Genomic DNA, 20084 nt, shown 5'->3' with positions numbered 1-20084 from the left:
GTTCCTTTATTGCCAGATCAAAATTAGACTGTATGGGTAGTCCCTTTATTGATAGCTCATGTTTCTTACAGAGGTTAAAAAGAATGCTGCTGAAAGCATTCTGTAGTGTTGGCTTTCCCCTTCCAAAGTCTCTCCAATGATCTGCTGTTGTTTTGCTATGGAAACCTGTGCTTCTGGGTCTTAAAAAAGAAGAATCACTGAATTTTATCTTTTGGGATTCTCTCTTTCCAAACATCCTCTTACTGTGGAAGAGTAATCTCAACAGAACATTCTCCTGTTTCCTCCTTGTTCTGTCAGCTAGAACTTTTGATGTTATTTATTGTAGTAAGTGCCAGAGTCTTAGTGCCTAGAGCTGCATTTTCAATTCATTTGGGCATTCTTGTTGCAGATATTCTAAAGCCTAAGGCTTGACAGGAGAGCTTGAGCATAGACATCAGTGAAACTTAGTGATGCTGTGAATGTGAGATGAAACAGATGCAGACAAGTTCCTCATGTGCTCTTCACAACAGGGACTCTGCCAGCTACAAAGTGGGTGATAGCAAAGGGGGAAGAGGTCTTCACCAGTCAGGAAGCCAGAGGTACACAAATTATACCCTTTTTTGCGCAAAATTCATTATGGTATAATTTGAACTCCTGTGCCTTTTAAACCCTCTTGACTCTTCTGGGAAGATGACTTTTCTCTGGAGCTGAACAGCACAGTAGCACTTGTTTCTGCAGCACTGTGTAAAACTAACACACCTCATGTCTTTCAGCACAGCCTACTGTGTCCTAAAGAACCAAGTATATTAGCAGAACATAAAAGTCTGAGCACGTTGGTTGGATGTGACAGATCAGGTTCACTCAGAAACCCATCTGCCTTTACTTTCTTCACATACCTCAGCTTCCAGGTTCTCCCAGTGTCTCCCAGTGTTTCTTCTTTGTCCCATTCAGTGTAAGCAATACTGTATCTTGGAAGTATGAACTGCAAGTGCTAGGAAGGGGAGAGGCATGCTTTAACTATTAGAAACCTGAAGGCTCATAAACTTTTCCTACTCAGGGCTTTTTGCAGCCTTTAATGTGCTGTTCATTTAAACAAAGGAGATCATTTGGGAGGATGAAGGAAATAATGTATCAGGAAACAATAATCAGAACAAAAGTCTTCGAATTAAATTCACTAAAGGTGATTTTGGCTTTTTATTGTTGTTGTTGTGTTTGTTGTTTAAACATGAGAGCAGCTGGCAAGATTGTGAGAGTGTTTGCCAAGAAGTCAAAAGTCTGTCTTCAACTAGAAATGAGTGAGGTTTACTTAATAACATAGCTTGATTTTCAGAAGACTAACAGCTATGTGTAAATGCTAATAGCAGTTCTCAGTAAATTTACCTCAGTGTCTTTTCTTGAACTGGCAGAAAGCTACTAAAGATGTATCTTTTCCCTTCAAAAGTCAACACAGTCCCTTTATTAATACTCAGATATTTCTTTATGATAGGAGTTGGGGATTAAAAGGCCTTATTTGCTTATATTAGAGACTCATATATGGGTACTTCAAAAACTGATTTGTCTAAGTAGTTACTGTTGATACTGTAGCTAAGTTCCAGTACACCACAACAATATATATACTCCCCAAAACCATATATATTCCCCATTAGCAAAATGGCATAGTTCAGTCAAGCATATATACTATTTTCAGTTTGCACGGAGGCCATCTTAATGTGCTCTGTGGAAAATATTTTATTAGGGCATGCTGGGGACAGGATGTACAACTTAGGTTTCCATTCCTGAAGTACAGCCATGTGAAAAGTAACTGCAAGGAAATTGCATCTCAAATGGTTAGAGCTCCTTCATCAATAAGCATGTCAGGACTTAGTGGGGTATGAGCTTCAGCATTTTACAAATTTATGGGTAACTTCATAGATCCCAACAGATTCCTTTGTCTTTTCATCATAGTCATTCCAATCCTGTAAGAAACAAGATTTCACAGTATTAGTCACAGAGGACAGAATGCAGTTGTGTCTAAAACAGAGTGAAAATCAAACTGAAACTAAACCTTACTCAAAATTTGGGTCTTAGATTTGTCAAAAGCATTGTGCAGTCACTAAACTAAGTTCTGAAAGCTGAGAGAACCTGAAGCACTGACCTGAAATTAAATGAGCTTCAGTCTCAGTGGTTTTAACAATGACTTTTTTCTTTTTCATATGTAGTCCACAGCCCTTAGTGGACATGACAGCAACCATGGCAGATGAAAGGATTATCTATCATTTACAATACCCCAGTCAGGCGGGTAAGCAGACAAGCAGATCCCTGCCAAGTAGGATACCAAGGAACAGATTTGACCTTGAGATTCCTGCTCACAGCCAAGGAAGATTTGCAATGCTGGAGTCATTATCCTGAGCTTTGAAGGACAGTGTCTTTATATTACTTTTTTAATATCTCTGTGCACAGGAAGAAGTGCAGGCATCTTCCTACAAAAATCAGTTCACCACACTGAATAATCCCAGCCATTTAGGTGTTTCTAATTCCAGGTATTTGCTCTCTGGAACTCCCAAGTGACTTAGAAGTTGCATTTCTACCTGTCATCTGCTCTGCTATCAAATGAGTACTTCTAAAATGACACCTTTAGTAATGCTGGTTCATAGTTGGTTTAGTTTTTCTGCCCAGATACGACCTTTCTATGCCTACATGAAAGAGCAAAACTAGTCTCTTGCATGTGCAGGGTTATGTATTTTGGACTAATGACTTAGGGAAAGAAGGTTGGATAATTAGATTTACTAATGAAACAAAGACAACATACCTTTTCTAGCAAGTTTATGTCATTGAAAGGTGTGCCAGATTCTGCACCTTCAGCAGCAAACCCTGCCTGCAAACAATTGACAGTAAGTTAAGAACAAGTTGTACCAAGAAAATAATACATACGAGCACTGTTCAAAGAAAGTAATTCAGCACAAACTTTTCTTGTATTTCTTTTAAATTAGGTATAAAAAATGGTCAAGCTCTTTCCTGTTTAAGGTTGTGACCCTGCTTGTGAATTGAGAAACAATTTTTCCTGCTAAAAAAGGTATTTTCAGGTATTCCAAATAATGTTAAATCTGAGTTTCTAAGTTTATATAGCAGCGTCCAAGCCACGTACTTTTAGCTTTGTGTTCAGAATCCATATACATTATGTACAAAACAGCTTCGTAAGAAACTTACACTGCAAGAAAACAATAGGAAAAAACTGTGGAAGAGAGTTAATAGTTTTGCCTTAAATACTGTCAGAATCACACACTACAGAAGGAGCAGCTTGTATTGGATTTAGGTACAAAAGTGACTAGCAAGAGTCAGCTGCATGAATTAACAGATAAATACACCAAACAATCATTTCCAAGGGAAGAGTTCTTCACTGTTGTTACTGTTGCTGTTTTTAAAGGGTTGAAGGAAAGGCTAGTATTAGAAGGAAATAGCCTATCAGTGGGGTACAGTGCGAGAATGAGGTGTTCTGGTTTACCTTCTATAGGAACAGCTCTCTCATTTTAGGGTTCAGTTACCAAGCTGTAAATGAAGTTTTATTAGTTTTAAAAGTAAATTTACAAATCTCAGCCACCTCTGTAGCATCCAGGAAGGTTTCTTACATTGCTGTTTCTAACTGAAGAGTTTTATTCAGCAGTGGCTAAAAAGTAAAGGCAGCTTCTTCCTGGTTTTCTGCAAGGGACCTACACTTGCATTTCTAATAAAGAAATCCCCATTAGTGCCCGTCAGACATTTAACTGTGCAAGAATGTGTGAAGCAAGCCACATGATTTTAAAACATTTTGGGATTTGAATGGAAGGTTAAGCACTTGGGAGTTAAATAAACCATGGAGTGCAGCAAGACTAACGGGAGAGCTACCTGCAAGGCACAGTGTGTATATGCCCTTTCTGTAATTGTCAGAAGCCCTTCTCAAGGGAACTGCTAGGGGTGAGAGGAAGATCATGGGACAAAAATGCAGACCTGCAGTACAGAACAAACAATAGCAAAATAAAAGAAGCCCTTCCTTTGCTACCTGGAGATAGGCACCAGCCCTCCAAGGAATGAGAGGCCATGTGACTGGAATTACAGGCTTCTGTACCAGACACTCAGTGGGACTTGCATTTTTTACAGCTCTGGCGTCAGAGCAGAGACTTGTTTAATCTCTGCAGATGGGAGCTGGGACATGTCTGGCAAAGAACCAACAGCTAAAGCATAAACACACACACCAAAGAAGCAAAAATGCCTGTTGACTTTACCACGCATTGAATTGTCACAGTTCTGCTACCAATGAAACTATTGGTTGTGTCATGAAGCAAAGAAGCTTTAGAAGGTTTAAGAGAAATTTTATAAAGAAACCTCCATTTTTAATTAAAGCATTCACTTGAGGGACAAAGACAAGAAGGAGCTGAACTATCCTTAAGTAAAACATTATATATCAGATATGCAGTAGATGTATCTACCTAAGCACACTGAACAAGAATGAGAAGTAACTGGAGGGGGAACACTGCTCTTGCCCATTACTAGAACACACAAGTACCTAGTTTGAATTTGTTGCTGCTGCTGCTAGGTAGGAAAAGAGGTTTTATAGCAGAGAATCAAAGAATACTTTTTCAGACTCAAATGATTTTTTTGAGAAAACAACTGTAAGTAAGACAGGCAAGCACTGAACTGCTCTAAATTGACTTCAGGGTATGGTGCTATTATGTCTATCAAAAAACCAAAAAAAAAGTAGAGTAATGCTGTATTTTTTGGCCATATGCTATGTTTGGTACTGATCAAAAGCCAGATCCAGACTGTGGAGATGATGCCAGGCTGACTTGGATCATGTCAAATATAAAGCAGCTTACAGAATTGTTTGGAACTGCAGAAGTCTGATATATTTACTCATTAGGCATCAGAAAATTCACTGAAATATGCACTCACGGATTCAAGTGTACTCTCCAACAGAGTGCACAGGCCAAACTTTGAGAATATTAAAAGCTTTGTTACATCTGTGAAGTCTTTGTTCAGCAGATAAAACTCACAGCTAGGATGCAAGCTGTAAGCATCTCCTACATTTTGTGATCTTCCCATAGATTTTTCTTGGAAGTGCAAGTTCCAAAGTCTGCCTGCAAAGCTTTCCACAGGAATAAACTAATAACCATTCTGTTTCTCAAAAAGATGGACTTCATTTGTACAGATAGATAGACAAATAGGCAGACATACAGACAGATAAAGACTTCCTGCAGCACACTGCAGTGGTGATTTATTTATACTGAATTTGCTGTAGGATCAGCTTTTTTGGTCTATTTCTTAGCACAGTGTCACATCTGAGGGAAGGGTAAGACAGGTTTATATTTGTCAGTCTATATACACCTAATCCGACTGGAATAATAGGTTAAATATAGTGTGGCATTAACTTGCATCCAGCATGACTATGCATAAGCAAATGAATCACTGAAGACTTGGCTTGGCCCTGAAGAAGTCCTTCAACTCCAAGCTTGAGGTGTGTTTTCCAAGAGTCTTAACTGCCACAGATCCTCAGTCTTTGACCAAGTTTCAAATGGAAAAATGCCAATAGTGATTTCCTATGGCTTTGGTGATCTCAAAGGAAATCTGGAATTTTCTAGAAGCCATATACTGAACACTGTTCACAACCTGAATTCATTTACTCTGTGACCATACCAAGAAGCAAAGTGGCACTGTCCTGAATGGCATTCTAATTGTGCACTCTAGCAATTCCACTTTGGGAAAGACTCTCTTTTGCCATAACCTGAGTAATTAAGACCTTGCAAATTAATTCATCTGAGCAGCACTGAGTCACCCATACGGCAATTTGAACACGCCTCCAAAGTGTGTTTAATTTTACAGTTTACTGGCACAAAGAGTAATAGAGTTGTTGGTGTTAGCTCCTTGTGGGTTGGGTTCTGAAGACAAATGATGACAACGAAAGAACTGTGGAGGGGATGGGAAACTGGGGAGAATGTAGAACATTCCAGGAAGAGCAGTACAATTTCAAATAGTGTGTTTAATACTCTAGAACCTGTAGGAATAAGAACTCACCTGTGGTTGAAAATCAACTGGTTCCAGACCTCGGCATTCAAACTCCACTATTGTTTTGAATTTCTCACTGTCTTCAGCCTGTAATTGAGTCAGAATACTGTTAGTTTTTGTCTAATAGAGAGTGGCAAGCATTAGTCTACAAATGAACTGCTTTAAAGGCAGTATTATCAACTGTGATGTCCCAAGTGACAGCAACCCCCTAGGGCTCATTTAGTAAGTGGCAATTAACTAAAATTTCTTAGTCTGCCACAAGGAAGCCTTCGGAAGGAAACTAACAGGGACACCGTATGATCACCTCTCATTTGAGTGATATAATTTTATGTTTTGCTTATGACAGATATCAAATTATTCTACACTTGAGCCTGTGTGCAGGAATCTACACAAGACAATTTTCTGTCAGGCGAAAACACCACCTTTTTGTGTTCCTGAAAGAGGAATGTGATGACAAAGAAAACCTCAAAATATTATTAATGCTTATTTATCTTGTTATGTAAAAGAGAAAACAAACTTACATTGTAAGGCTTGATTGTCTGACTTAAAATATCTAAAAAAAAAATAATCAGAAGTGTAAAAGTGAGTGGCATTATGTCTTCAGCTTTATTCAGCACAAACCAAGCACCAGCTGCTTCTCGCAGACAAATTTCAGTAGACACAGTAGAAGAAACAGGGTAACCAAGCAGTTCCTGCAGTTGGCCCTCAAAAGGTGCAATTCAGTTTTTCTCACTTCTCCTGAGGAGCTGACATTACACCATTTGTAATGATTTAATGCAAAAAAAAAAAAATTAAAAAAAAAGCATGCTTTTATAAAATGCCATTAGGGACAGGAGTTTTGTTCATGCAGAAACCTGAACGCACCAGGAGGCCGTGCTGTCTCCTTCATGTGCACAATGACAAGTATGTTCGTGTCATGAACTCAAGCACCAGTGTACACAGAAAAAAATCCCTGGTGAGTGCTCTTTACTAACAGCATCAAGCAAAATATGGGGACTAAAAAATAAACCTAGGAGAAAAAGCATAAAATGGATGATGCCTCTTAAATTCCTAAGCACATACCGATGGAGTTCTCCCTGGAGCACAGCTTGCATTTCTGCACCATAGTGGCACTTCCTCTGCCTCCTTTCAGGGGAGCACTGTCCTAAAAACCATGACAACAGAGACATCATTTTTAACCGCACTCTGGCAGAATCCTCTGCAAAGGTAAAGCAACTTTTACAGCAGTGGTCTTTAATTTTTTAACAGTATTGCAATGAGAAAGCTTTATAGACTAGATGTCTATAACTCAGAAAGCTGTGATGATCAAAGAATAGCTCTGTTCTTGACTTAAAATAGTGAATAATGTCTTGTCCAATAAAGGCATGTTCCGGTAATTCCTTGAAATACATTCTTACCATTCAGTAGTATGCAACCAAAAGGGATGATTATTCCCAAGAATATTCCTTCTTTTACCACTGACAAAATTTATCATGCCTTTCCAATTTCCAGATGCTAATTTAGCATGCTTTAACTTGACTTGAATTACCTCAAGTTCCCCCAAAAGTTTCTATCCACATCAGAGAAATATGCTACAGGCACAACCTTATTCTGGTACCAATCCAAAGCTTGTGGTATTTTTACAGAAAGGTGGCTTTTTCAAAGCAGTAACTGCTTTTGTCACCAACAGCTGCCGTCCCAATGGCATATTTCAATTAACAGTCATAGAATAGAATCATAGAATAGTTAGAGTTGGAAAGGACCTTAAGATCATCCAGTTCCAACCCCCCTGCCATGGGCAGGGACACCTCCCACTAAACCATGTCACCCAAGGCTTCGTCCAATTTGGCCTTGAACACCGCCAGGGATGGAGCATTCACAACCTCCCTGGGCAACCCATTCCAGTGCCTCACCACCCAAATACTGTTTTTTAATATGGAACATGACAGCTTAAACCACTGTATTTCATCCAACGTGCAAGTCATGACATGCCTGATGCAGATATCCTTGTATGCAAGAGGGAGCTTGTGTTTCTCATTTTTGTTCTGCTGCAGGTTACAACAGGGGAACGTACCATCAACCGCAGATACTGCCACTTCTCAGAAACTTCACCACAGTTCCCACATTTCAGCTGAAAAATGAATCAGACAATTTAAAGCTGTCATTAATCAGGGATTAAAAGCCTGAAGCAGATGATGTGAGCCCTCCAGATTCACAATCCCTGCTTTTTCCCAGCTGAGAGGAGCCAGAGGCAGCGATCAGTGTCTGTCTATCTCGACAGGCCCATGAGCTGACTCAACCTGACAGGTATGCCCATTGCAGAGGAACTACCCCTTGGTGGAAAACACGTTACAAAGGATGGCCACGAAATGAAAGCCGGGAGTAGCACGTCTTGCCATTCACGTGGGTTACCTGCCAATGGATTACCAATGACGGCACTGAGCAACATCTGAACTTCAGACTTTTCAGTACTCGAGAGTAATGGATAACGTCACGCATGTACTAAATGAGCAACTTGGTCACACTATGCTATCTATACACTTAGTCCATCACATTCGTTGCTCCTGCAGCAGCCTGCTTGCGCTGTGAGGCAACAACCACATCACTCTTTAAGCTGGGTGCTGTGATCCCCCACCACAGGCCTCCACCCCATGGCCCCGCTGGACACTCCCAACACTCCTCACACAGCGGATGGTGCCTCCCCGCTCCCGAAGGCCGGGCACCGCCGCCCCCCGCACCTTGAGGTACCATCGGAAGTCCTCCCCCTCTGCCCGCAGCCGGGTGATGTTCTCCAGCGTGGCGCGCAGCTGCAGCCCGATCCTCTGCAAGGCAAGAGGCAGGGAGAGACCCGGTCAGCCCCGCTCCGCTTGGCTTGGCTCGGCCCGGCCCGGCCGCGGCTCCTACCTACCCCCATGGCCTCGCAGCGAGCCCGGCACCGGGCTCACGGGGCCGCCGCACTGTCCGGTCCTGCCCTGACGGCGCCCCCTCAACCCCGTCCCGCTCTCGCGGGAGCACCTGCGGGTTTCAGAGCTGCTCCTGCGTGTTTGGAGTTGGTTTGGGGTTTCCCCCCCCACCTCCACCCCGTTGCGCTTGTGCCCTCAGCCAAGCTGGCGGCCGGCTCACGGTGCTCTCTGCCGGCTGAAGCCGACGGGAAGCCGAAGCTGCCCTCAGTCAAGATGGCGTCCTCCGGCGCGGCCTGGTGCGGGCCGCACGGCTGGCTTGGGGGGTGAAGGCGGGGCGGTGTCTGTGGGGAAGTGGGGCTGGCATGTGGGGAGGGAGCCGTGTCTGCTGCTGGGGGAAGCAGGGGTGCGGTTTGACAGAGCTGCTGCGGGGAGCACCCCGGGATCTCCTACAGGGCTTTACAAACATTGCCGCTTTAAAGCTGGGTCCTCCAAGCCTCTTAATTCAGCACAATGGGTCTGAATGGATGTGTTTCTAAGCAAGCCAGCCCCGACTATTCCATGTTTCTGTGAAGATGTCCCTGTTCATTGCAGAAGGGTTGGACTAAATGTGCTCTGAAGGTCCCTTCTAACCCAAACTATTCTATGATCCGTTAGTCTAGAACTTCATTGAATAAATTCTTCATTGCTTTTAATGTCCATTTTCATAATTGCAACTTACAAGTGAAGATCCTGGATGATGCCTGGGTGGCCTGTTGCCTATTTCTCTGAAGGTAGATGGGTAATCATAGAACGGGTTGGGTGGAAGAAAATGTAAAGCCCATCTGGTTCCAGGGACACCTTCCACTAGACCAGGTTGGTCCAAGCCCCATCCAGCCAGACCATGAACACTGCCAGGGATGGGGCAGCCACAGCTTCTTTGGGCAACCTAACTTCTCTAGGCAACCTAATCATAGCGGCAGGTTGTTATAAAATTGACACGTCTTTGCTATAACCAGTTATGCAGAGTCAGGGCTTCAGCTGTTTTCCATGTTTGAGCTGGCTAACAGAATATCCTCCTTGGGATAGTAACAAAAGTTTATCTTGACAGCTGGCAGAAGTTTCATTTCACAGAGCCAGGCTTAATTCCATTTTTCTACTGGTGCATAGATAAAGAAGCAAAATACAGCTTTGTCTGATGAGTGAATCAACATATCCTGAATGCACCACGACAAAAGAAATGTTATGAACTCAGTTTCTCACCAGAACTTATAAATTAAAAATACAGACCTCACCATTTTATTAAAACACTGACAGTTCGTAAAAAAAAAAAAAAAAAGAAAAAAATCTAACATAAAAACTTCAGCCAAAAATATGAGCATCCCTCCCTCCCACCCCCCGTACAGACACTGCGATACAAACTTCAGCTTGATTGATTTAAATTGGCTTAATCTTGAAGTGCAGTCCAATAAGACTGAAGACTAGACACTTCAGGTCCTGGACCAGGTAGTAGAACACTCGCAAGCCTTCTGGATCCCTGCAGTGCACAATGAAGAAAATAAAAGTTAGATTGATGTTTCAAGAGAGCAGTTTATAGAACTGATCTATTAAAAAACAAAACCCAAAACTTACAGGGAAATTTTTCAGAGGTCATTTCAGATAGTAACGATTTGTTGCATTCTACATTGATTGATAAATATTGTGTACTCCAAGTTTGCAAGTCTTAACAAAATGATCATTTTTTAATCACAAAAGTAAGCAGCAACATCACTCTGGATTTAAAAACCATGATAACCAATCTTTTCAGCTTAGGTGAAATACAGACGTCTTGGGTCTCCCAGACACCTTGGTATGGACAGGCCAACAACAGTTCACACTCTGAATGCATCTAACAGGGGTTCCTCCAGTGAGGTTAGCTGCTCTGTGAGTGAAAATACAGCCTGGAGTGCCACCACCGAAAAGCATCTGGTACATTACGCTGGGACACAGAGCACTTGTGATCCCAGGAACTGATTTGTACTTTGACCAATACAAAATACAAGTACCTAGTAAATCAGCAAGTTCTGTTATGAACTGTTACAGTACAAGAACAGCAACATAAAAAAGCAGGGTACATACTTGGATTGATTTACATCGATGAGCGAACCGATTTTTGATGTAGTAAAGGAGATGTGCTCATCGCCGATCACTATTTCAAGCTCCTAAAAATTATAAGAATATACAGATTATAGGAATGATTATATATAAAGATTATAGGAACTACTGCTTTATGGTATTAGTTACAGAAATACGTAAGTACTGAGATGATGGCTTTTCCATTTTTATTACAAAGGTCTGGAATGCACCAGATCTGTGACTCTAATAAATAAATAAGGTTAAAGAGAATAAATTAAAATAAATAGTATAAATTAAATAAACCCTATCAAAACTGCTGTTTAGGAATGGCTTGGGTTTTAAAATAGCTTTTATTTCCCTCTTGGCTAGAAATAATACTGACTTCAGGATGAAATTCCACTATACTTCTAATGAGCCAACATATATAAATTAAAGCAGCAATTACTACACCACCACACACTGACCTGTCGACCAACTCTGTCAGGAGGAGGCCACAGAGCATCATCTTCTTTTGTGATCTCGCTGTCGTCAATTATTCTCTTCAGCTCCTCCATCACGCTCTTATGCACGTAAGCCTGAAACAACATCCCAACATGGAAAACCAACCCAGGCGCTGTCCTGGCTGCTCCACTCACGCAAACCTGGCAGCGTTCAAGGCCAGGCTGGATGTGGCTTGGAGCAACCTGCTCTAGTGGAGGGTGGTTGGAACTGTATGAGCTTTAAGGTCCCTTCAACCCAAACCATTCTGTGATGCTGACAGCACCACACAAGTGCCTCGCGTTACCGACTGCCCACAAAACACCCGCTCTAGGCCCGGCCGAGGCGCGCACCCCCTCTCCCGCACCCCACGTCTCTTCCCCAGCGGCGGCCGCCTCTCCTCACCTCCTTTCGGATCATGACATCGTTCTTGTAGTTGCTGTTGTTGGCGTAGCGCAGCTTCCCTGCCGAACACAGTGCGGACATTAATGCAGCGCCAGGCGGGCACCGGCCGGGCCCGGCCCAGCGTCCTCCCGGCAGCGGGAAGACCTGCCCCTCCGCCCCGCCCCGCTCCCTCCCGGTGCCTCCCGCCGCTCACCGTCGGGCCGGAACTCAAACTCAAGGAACTCATGGCCGAACTTGCCCTTGTGCCCCACGTAGTACCGCAGGTAGAAATCGCTCGCCATGGTCCCGCCACCGCACCGGCATGCACCGCGCCGGCGCGCGGTAACCGCGTCACGGCGGGCGGGGCGGTGGAACGTGTCTACAGCGCCGACCGCAGCGAGGTTGTGTTCGCCCCCTGGCGGTCGCCGGTAGCAACAGCCGTGCCCGGGTCCCTTCCCCTGTCGGCGGGCGGTGGGAGAAGGACTGGGCCTCCACCGGGACGGCCCGGGCATGGCCGGGTCCCCAGCGACACGAAGCGGTGCAGGTGAGGGGCGCCATCTCTCACACACACACCCCTACGCTGCCCACCTTCCCCAGGGCAAAGCCTTGGGCAGGTGGCTCCATGGGGTGCTTGCTGCAAAGCTGTTTTCTTGTCGTTAGTATTTGCGGTGTTTGACAGGAAAAAGCGAGCCTGGTGCTTGGTTATCACCTTTCCCGTGTGGTGGCGATGGCTTGGGTACCATCGCTGAAATGGAACAGGCCGAAGTCCCCTCAAGTGTTGGTGTGTCTGTCAGGACCACACCGTTCGGTCCGAGCTGTTCCTTGGCTTGGTTTTGTGCCCATGCAGCCAGTGCACTCCTGAGCTTGCTTCTCACTGGTACTGGTTTGTTGAGTTACCTTCATCAGCAGGGGCTGGAAGGGTGAGAGAAAATGAGCTGTCGGTAATATCTGCTTTTTTTTGCTCTTTGGGGAGCTGCTGAGAGAAAGGAAATAGCTGGAGACATGCCCTGTTGTAATTGCTCCCTACTGAAACACTTGGAATAGGGTATCTCTTATGCTGATTGCTAGAAGGGACACTTTATTGAGAGAACGGGGGAGGACACTTAGTGCTGTGGTAGTGTTGAAAATGGGTTTTACGCTGATGAATTTGATTTCATTCAGGTGGTGCTGTGTCGCATCCCAGGTGTAGGCCGTTAGTGCAGCGCTGATGAAGCTCACTGTGTGCTTTAGAGTTACAGCAAGGTTAAATCTGGCAATATTTACTGTTACAGTGGAAATAGCTGAACTGCTTCCAGTTCTAATCTGTCCATGGCAATAATAATGTCTTTTGTATGGCATTGTGTAAATAATGAAATAAGCCTTCTTATCTCAGGTAATTCTGCATGGAGGGAAGCCCTAGGTGTCCATGTCAGGACATAATGCATACATAAACTGACTAAATCCCCTATTGATAGGTCAGATTTGGTTGCAGTTTGTTTTTCAGCAGCACTGTATGTTTTGTGATCTACTTTCCTCTTCTGGCTATGTAGGAGCTCTGAGCTTTCACTAGTACAGTCAAAACGTGTTGAGCTTGGTGATTCATTTCTTTTAATATAAATCATTGCAGTGAGAGGCAAAACAGTAATTTTCTGGAAAAACAGGAATGTTTAAATGTAGGCGCTTATAAATCAGGGTTAAATAGCTACTTTGGATATATTTTAGGACTTCATTGAGTTAAAATAATGGAGGAAAAAATTCATTTTTGTCTTGTTTATCTTGAAATTACTTTTTGCTTGGACCTAAAGACACTATTCACTGGGCACACACGGAGAACAATTTATTACAGACTCACCAAGAGTGAGAGAAGAAAATAAAAAGACAGGTAGAGGGAGGTGAAATATTTAAAGCTCACCCTTGAACAGATGGACTGCTGGTGCCATTTACCATGTGGTAGTAGGTCAAGCTCCTTCTCTGCTGCCTATGTAAGACAGCTTTTCTTACATTCTGTTCGCAAGGGAATTGGAGGATATTGAGGGACAATGCTTAGTAGTCTGGAGAAATCTATTTATGAATAAAGATTGAAAACTAAATATGTCCAACTCAGCTAAATGATGGAGTAGAGCATGTAAGACTAATAATAACGGCAGTACTCACTGCATTTGTGATGCTTGAATCTACACAGTTGCATTCCACATTCTTTATGAATTTCTATTCTATAAAATACCTGTACGTTGACTTTTCAGTAGGAGGGTCCTACTGTACAGAAACCACTAACCAATTGCTTTCTTAACATTTACAGGTAGTGCAAAGAAATTAAAACATGAGCCTAAAAACCATAATGTTTATACCAGAATGAAGGATTTTTAGTGGAACTGTTACCCTGTTTATTATATGAACTTGGTTGTTCAATCTGAAGGTAATACCGAATATAAGCTTTGCATGTTCCTCTTAAGTACTGTCTGCTTTGACTTCAAGTTCAGAGTTTTGTTTTTTTTTTTTGTGAGAGAATGACTCTATTGTAATTATCTAAATTGTTTTAGAAGCCCTTTCAGGAATATCAGTGCTTAATGCATCGTTGTTTCAATTACTGTTTTGGAAGGAAGAGCAAAGTGGAGTATGAGTTACTCTGAAAGCCTACATCTAGGAGGTGTCAACCGTTTCCGAGTTCTATATAGTAATTCTAACATGTTTTACAGAGAATGCATATTATGGGTGAGATAAAAATGTTTTTTTTACTTTGTGTGCATTAGGTTTTTTTGTCTTCTTAAAAGAAATGTCATGTTTGATAGCATTACAATGGGTAGTGTATTGCTTCCACAGTGCTGTTTGGGTTATCTTGACGCATGTATATTCAAACGGCATGCCATGCTTGAGTGCACTGGCTTGAGGCTGTGTGAAAGACAGAAAAGTGTGGGCTGTAGTTATCTTCCTTCTGCTTACAAGCATATACAAACAGTAATTGCTCTGTCTCTGAAGGAAATAGCTGTATAAATACACATTTTTAGCATTGTTATTTTAGATATGATAGGACTATAACGTAACAATGTGCATATCAAAACCGGATACTGATACTGCTTTATAAGGTTTTTTACTTCTTCTTGTTCTAAGAAGAGCAAAATTCACATTATTTTGTCTTATGACCTGTGGGGAGCAGGTATCTCTGGGACTTGGGAAAATGGTAGAAATCAGATAACCATGCTCTGAATATCCCTATTTGTTGTTTGTTAGTAAAAGCTGGCAGAAAGCTCTTAATAAATCAACCTACTTTGGATCCCTAATTTAACTTAGTTCTAAGGTTGCAAGATTTAGGACTTGTTTGTATTTTTCTGAAAAGCTGCTTCTGGTGTTGCAATAGTTGCATTTCTGCTGGTTTCTTCACAAGAAACATTGAACACCTTGGAGAACTGGGTGACAGAACTGTTTTCATAGATCCCAAGTAAGTCAGGTTCTTTTCTGATACTTTCCATGCCTGTAACTGTGTTCTAAATATGCAGAACTTTATGCAATTGCTTTTCCTTGTATCTACAGAGGCTTTAATTCTTACTGATTCCCTTATCAAATAAACTACTTTTGCAGACTAAATTAAGACAATATACTATTTGGAAGTTAATAAATTCATAAAATGTTTCTTTAAAATGTATTTGATAGCATTTAATGCGTTCCATGCTGCGGATCTTGACTTTGCATGTAGATCACTGTTGCACCTGTGTGACTTCTTTAATTGCTGGGAAGAGCAATTCTAGTTTTGCAGACTGTTAATTCCTATGTCTCTGCATTGTGTGAAAAGTAATTAGTAGGCACATATAGCTGAGTCAGCAGTCTGGTGTGGCTGTTAGAGACAAATTGACAGTGGGTTTCTATGTTCAGACCATATGCTATTTAGAAAAGACATTCCGGTTTGTACCTTGATTTTGTGATATGGATAAGTTTTAGCTACTTGGTTAAAAAATACAGCTCTGGAGGAAGTAACATCTGCTGTTTTGGTGCCAGGTAAAATAACTTTATTACTCTCTGAGGTGAGGTTTTCCCTGCTGTTGCCAGCTCTTGACTGAAAGACATTCTTTGCCAAGGCACATCCTTGCTTACAAGACAATACTGGCTGAAGATGACTAAGTAAATAAAAATGTGGTGGACTGACATCTGTATTAGAAGAGAAGAGTCTTAAGCCCAGCATAGGCTCAGATGTGTGGGTGAGAGTCTGAAATGGAGAAAGATTAATGGAAATTAATAGCAAACAGGACTGGAAGGGACTGTCATAGTTGCCATGTTCGTCTCCTGCACTCAAACAAGATCAGCTCTCTCATGTGAATCTTTTTGTGGATTTTAATGAAGCTTTTGACTTGGATTGGTTTTAATTTGCTGCTTTTTTCTATTTTTTTTTGGTGGCAAATGCAAGTTTATAATGTAATTTACTTTCTCATTTGAAAAGTCAGCCCACATACGAGTCTGTTTGGCTCTAACCTGGTTGGTTTGGCAATGCTAGAAGTTGATGTGTAGCCTGGTGTCTTAGAACTGCTTACAGAGTAACATGGGGGTGATACAGGTGAATCCACCTTGTTGTGGTTTATTTCCACAAATAATTTAAGAAAACAAGTATTACTTACCTTTTTTTTTTTTTTTTTTCCCCATGGTAGAGCTGTGGCTTCAATTTTCTCTTATTTAAAAATAGATGTATGTTAATTCTCACTTCAAATAACAGAGGTTTCTAAGGGCTGACATGGGGAAGCTTGTCTTCAGTGTTTTTTCCTGAGATGCAGAAAGAATCTGGCACATCTTGACTGAAACTAGCCTTTGTGAGTTGTCCTCTAATTAGTTCCCCCAAAGTGGTGCTATTAAATAAGAAGGGGGTATCTTATATCGCTGTGTGTTTCAAGCTCTTCATTCAGAAGTTCACCAAGTGCTGTGATCTATGAATGTATTTCTGTGGAAGCTGATTTTGATTAAACACATAAGCCAAACTGGTTGAAGGGAGCTCAAGTGGTAGGGGGCAAAGGTATTTATCTAACCTTTAGCCAATGACCTTTCCATAGGGGTGGGTTATGTCCACAGTAGTTCCGTATGTTTGTGGAAATAATCAAAGGAGTGGTCAGTGTTTTACCTCTTTAACTGGAATGTCCAGGTTCTGGTCCATGTCACTTGAAAGGACATCTTAGTTGTGTTGAGCTGCTCAAGATGATACTTCAGACCTGGGCTGCTCTTGCTTGCTTCCATGTGGCCTGGTTTTGGCTTCAATAAACATTGTGCTATTTTTCTTTCAGTTGAAATGGTTTACCGAAGGCAAGTTTTGATCATGAGACAGACCCTTTTGACACACCAGAATTTCACAGGCTCTACAGAGATGAGAGACCCGGAGCAGTGCATACATAACAGAAACTTGAATTTTACCTTTAGAGACGTGCTTGCGCTCTCTGAGTGGACCTCATGTTCTCTGTTAGGCTTTGACAAGAACCTGAATTGAATTTTCTTTCTAACATTTTAACCTGTGTTTCTGCATACTTTTGTTTTTTCATGTATTTTTTCACGTTTGTCATCTCCTTTTAAACACCTCTTGTTTTTCCAATGTGTTTGATTCCAATATTCAGTTCTTTGCTTTCCCCTTATTCTGTAGAGAAGGAAACCAGTTTAGTAGGTCAGGAAATCCAAACATATGGCTTCATTAGCAAAGAGGTAGAGACCTCTGGCATGTGCTGCCTTCTCACAGAAGTCTTCCAGGCCTTATTTGTCCCCCTGCATTTTCCAGTCTCTACAGACATTTAAAAACTTATGTCAAAAAAATACGTTGCTTTCCCTTTATGTAGTTAAAGTACCTTGTTTGTAAAACCTTTGTATAATCCTTAGGAATCTCTAGCAAGAAGTAGGCAAACCTTCAACTTTGAAGAGAGCCCTGCAAGGGCTCTGTGTGCAGGTGATGTGCTGAATTCCTTCACGGTTGCCATGGCAACCTTTTTCCTCTTTTTTTTTACCCAGAATATAACTGCTTTATCAGTAGTTGTACCCTTTCACAGTACCCTGTGACTTTTGTTCAGGGGTCTTATAGCTCTTAGAAGCAATATATAGGCCCTGAAACTATCAGTATCACAGGCCCTCTTGTGCATTATCACTCTCTAAAGCTCGTTATTCTTCAGCTGTAAGTATACCAGTGTTTATTCTCTATGTTTTTTTGGCAAAAGGCTGTCCCTTCCATACTGCGTGGGGACATGCAGTCATTTCAGATTCTGGGTTTTCAGATCAGTAATTTCAGATTCTGGGTTTTGAGCACTATTATTTCATAGCTAGGAGATACAATTCTCAGTCCTGCTGTTCCTCTGTCTGCTTTCGCTAAGCTCAAAGAGTTCTTGGTCATCTATTTGAAGAGTCCATTTTGTTGTGCATAACTGTTCTCCTGCCCCTAGGAGCCATCAGATTGCTTCTCTTTCATGTCATTGGCAATTTTTCAGTGATGAAAAAGAAAATGGGAGGATGGAAACCCAATCCGAGATGAAAATGATGACACTGACTGTAACAAACTAATCCCCTTCCAGAAGCGAGGGAGTTACTTCTCTGGGTGTAGATCTCATAATAAAGTGTTTTCTTTCTCTCAGAAAATTATTCTTGATTCCAGTCAGTCAGGATTACTGTAAGTCTATCCAGTGAAGCCAGGGGGATGGTGCATAAGCAGTACCTTATTGGCAGTGGTTTAACAGTGGTGGATGGCAGCTTAGTGAGTTAATGTATATTTATATATTTCCACATATGCAAGTGCATATGCATATGTTTTTTTCTACATCAAATAAAGTATCTTGCCCACAGATGGCTCTTGGGATTAAAAGGATTGAAAATAATAACACATTTCTATTTTCAGTGAATAAACCTATTTTGCAGTTATCCCAGTCAGCAACATCCATCTGTTGAGCCTTATTTGGGCACTGCCTCCACAAGAGAAAAATCACAGGTAAAATGATGTTTGGACTGTCATTACATTAATTATGTAATTGTTGTTAATTTACATTACATTTTGATTCCATGCTGTTTATTAAAAACAGTTTGTGTAGAGAATCCAGTATAGGATCAAAACCTCATCTCGTGATAAAACCACAGAAAGGGTGATTTCACAGAATCCCAGAGTGGTTTGGGTAGGAAGGGACCTTAAAGCTCATTCAGTTCCAACCCCTGCCAGAGGAAGGGACACCTTCCACTAGAGCAGGCTGCTCCAAGCCCCATCCAACCTGGCCTTGAACACTGCCAGGGATGGGGCAGCCACAGCTTCTCTGGGCACCCTGTGCCAGTGCCTCAGCACCCTCACAGGGAAGAGCTTCTTCCTTATATCTAATCTCAGTTTCCCCTCTCTCAGTTTAAAGCCATTCCCCCTTGTCCTGTCACTACAGGCCCTGTTTAAAATCCCTTCTCCAGGTTTCCTGCAGCCCCTTTAGGCACTGGAGCTGCTCTAAGGTCTCCCCTTCAGGAGCCTTCTCTTCTTCAGGCTGAACCAGCCCAGCTCTCTCAGCCTGGTTCCAGAGCAGAGCTGCTCCAGCCCTCGCAGCATCTTCATGGCCTCCTCTGGACATGCTCGAGCAGGTCCATGTCTGTCTTGTGTTGGAGGCCCCAGGAGCCAAATGCAGTGCTGCTGGTGAGGTCTCAGGAGAGGAGAGTAGAGGGGGAGAATCACAGTATTAGGTACAATATCTCAGTGTTGACATAATAGATACAATATCCCATCACCATAACTCACTTTTAATGATCTTCATTGCACACACCATGAACTGATACTTGTTTGCTGTAGGAGCCTGAGGGGATACAGGGCTCGTTTGGATGGCCAGTCATATCCCAGTCTTCATTGCTTTTGGCTTCTGGGCCCCTAACCCAAATACCCAGTTGCATTCTAGTACCAGCCTATGTTGAGGTTAGGAAAGTGTGCACATTTTCCTTCCTATGGTGGCACATGCCTCTGATTTAGGAAGAACAGAAGAGCTTAAATGCTTGCCCAGTCACTTTGCATCCTGCAATGGAATAAGAAAGGTCAGGAAATAACTTCTGTTCAAAAGGAAGACTTCAGTAGAATGGATTTGGTTTATTTAATAGTAAAGAAAAGGTCATGTCTTTTGTTCTTTTATTCTCACGTAAATTGATTTTGTAAATTTGAAGTTGGTTTATCACCATTTGTGTTCTATGGCTTTGTTATTTCAGTCCTGGAGAAAAGGTCATCATCTTAGTGGGTACCTGATATTCCATGGTCCATTAAAACTGCATTACTGCTGCTGAAGCTGAAGTGAATTTTTTTCCTGCATTTTTTCTCTTCTT

The 20084-nt window shown here is 42.1% G+C and overlaps 2 protein-coding genes across 2 annotated transcripts; both read right to left on the bottom strand.

Moving 5' to 3' along the window:
- Nucleotides 1–1692: 1692 nt before the first annotated feature.
- Nucleotides 1693–8996, bottom strand: CZIB (CXXC motif containing zinc binding protein). The gene is made up of 8 exons (XM_057413528.1): nucleotides 8882–8996; nucleotides 8712–8795; nucleotides 8048–8104; nucleotides 7057–7138; nucleotides 6516–6547; nucleotides 6004–6081; nucleotides 2768–2833; nucleotides 1693–1934 (listed from the first exon to the last, which is right to left on the bottom strand). Exons 1-8 carry the CDS (start codon nucleotides 8885–8887, stop codon nucleotides 1857–1859), a joined length of 483 nt encoding a protein of 160 aa, XP_057269511.1. The 5' UTR covers nucleotides 8888–8996; the 3' UTR covers nucleotides 1693–1856.
- Nucleotides 8997–10241: 1245 nt separating this feature from the next.
- On the bottom strand, nucleotides 10242–12199 carry MAGOH (mago homolog, exon junction complex subunit). The gene is made up of 5 exons (XM_057413530.1): nucleotides 12043–12199; nucleotides 11850–11908; nucleotides 11432–11542; nucleotides 10971–11053; nucleotides 10242–10389 (listed from the first exon to the last, which is right to left on the bottom strand). Exons 1-5 carry the CDS (start codon nucleotides 12128–12130, stop codon nucleotides 10290–10292), a joined length of 441 nt encoding a protein of 146 aa, XP_057269513.1. The 5' UTR covers nucleotides 12131–12199; the 3' UTR covers nucleotides 10242–10289.
- Nucleotides 12200–20084: the final 7885 nt, after the last annotated feature.

The sequence above is a fragment of the Pezoporus wallicus genome, unplaced genomic scaffold (assembly GCF_028554395.1).
Source record: "Pezoporus wallicus isolate ANWC-B61680 ecotype Strahan unplaced genomic scaffold, APGP_CSIRO_Pwel_v1 contig_13740, whole genome shotgun sequence".
NCBI classification, from domain to species: domain Eukaryota; kingdom Metazoa; phylum Chordata; class Aves; order Psittaciformes; family Psittacidae; genus Pezoporus; species Pezoporus wallicus.
Note: the sequence above shows the minus strand (reverse complement) of the source record. Positions and strands in the feature narration are given on the sequence as shown.

What these genes read in the sequence shown, in the direction of transcription:
- CZIB (XM_057413528.1), bottom strand. An exon ending in GGCAGTATCTGCGGTTGATG is followed by an intron (nt 7,139 to 8,047) that starts GTACGTTCCCCT and finishes CATGGTTTTTAG; the next exon opens with GACAGTGCTCCCCTGAAAGG. An exon ending in ACATAAACTTGCTAGAAAAG is followed by an intron (nt 1,935 to 2,767) that starts GTATGTTGTCTT and finishes TGTTTCTTACAG; the next exon opens with GATTGGAATGACTATGATGA.
- MAGOH (XM_057413530.1), bottom strand. Translation starts at nt 12,130, where the DNA reads ATGGCGAGCGATTTCTACCTGCGGTACTACGTGGGGCACAAGGGCAAG. An exon ending in GTTTGAGTTCCGGCCCGACG is followed by an intron (nt 11,909 to 12,042) that starts GTGAGCGGCGGG and finishes TGTGTTCGGCAG; the next exon opens with GGAAGCTGCGCTACGCCAAC. An exon ending in CTGACAGAGTTGGTCGACAG is followed by an intron (nt 11,054 to 11,431) that starts GTCAGTGTGTGG and finishes TATAATTTTTAG; the next exon opens with GAGCTTGAAATAGTGATCGG.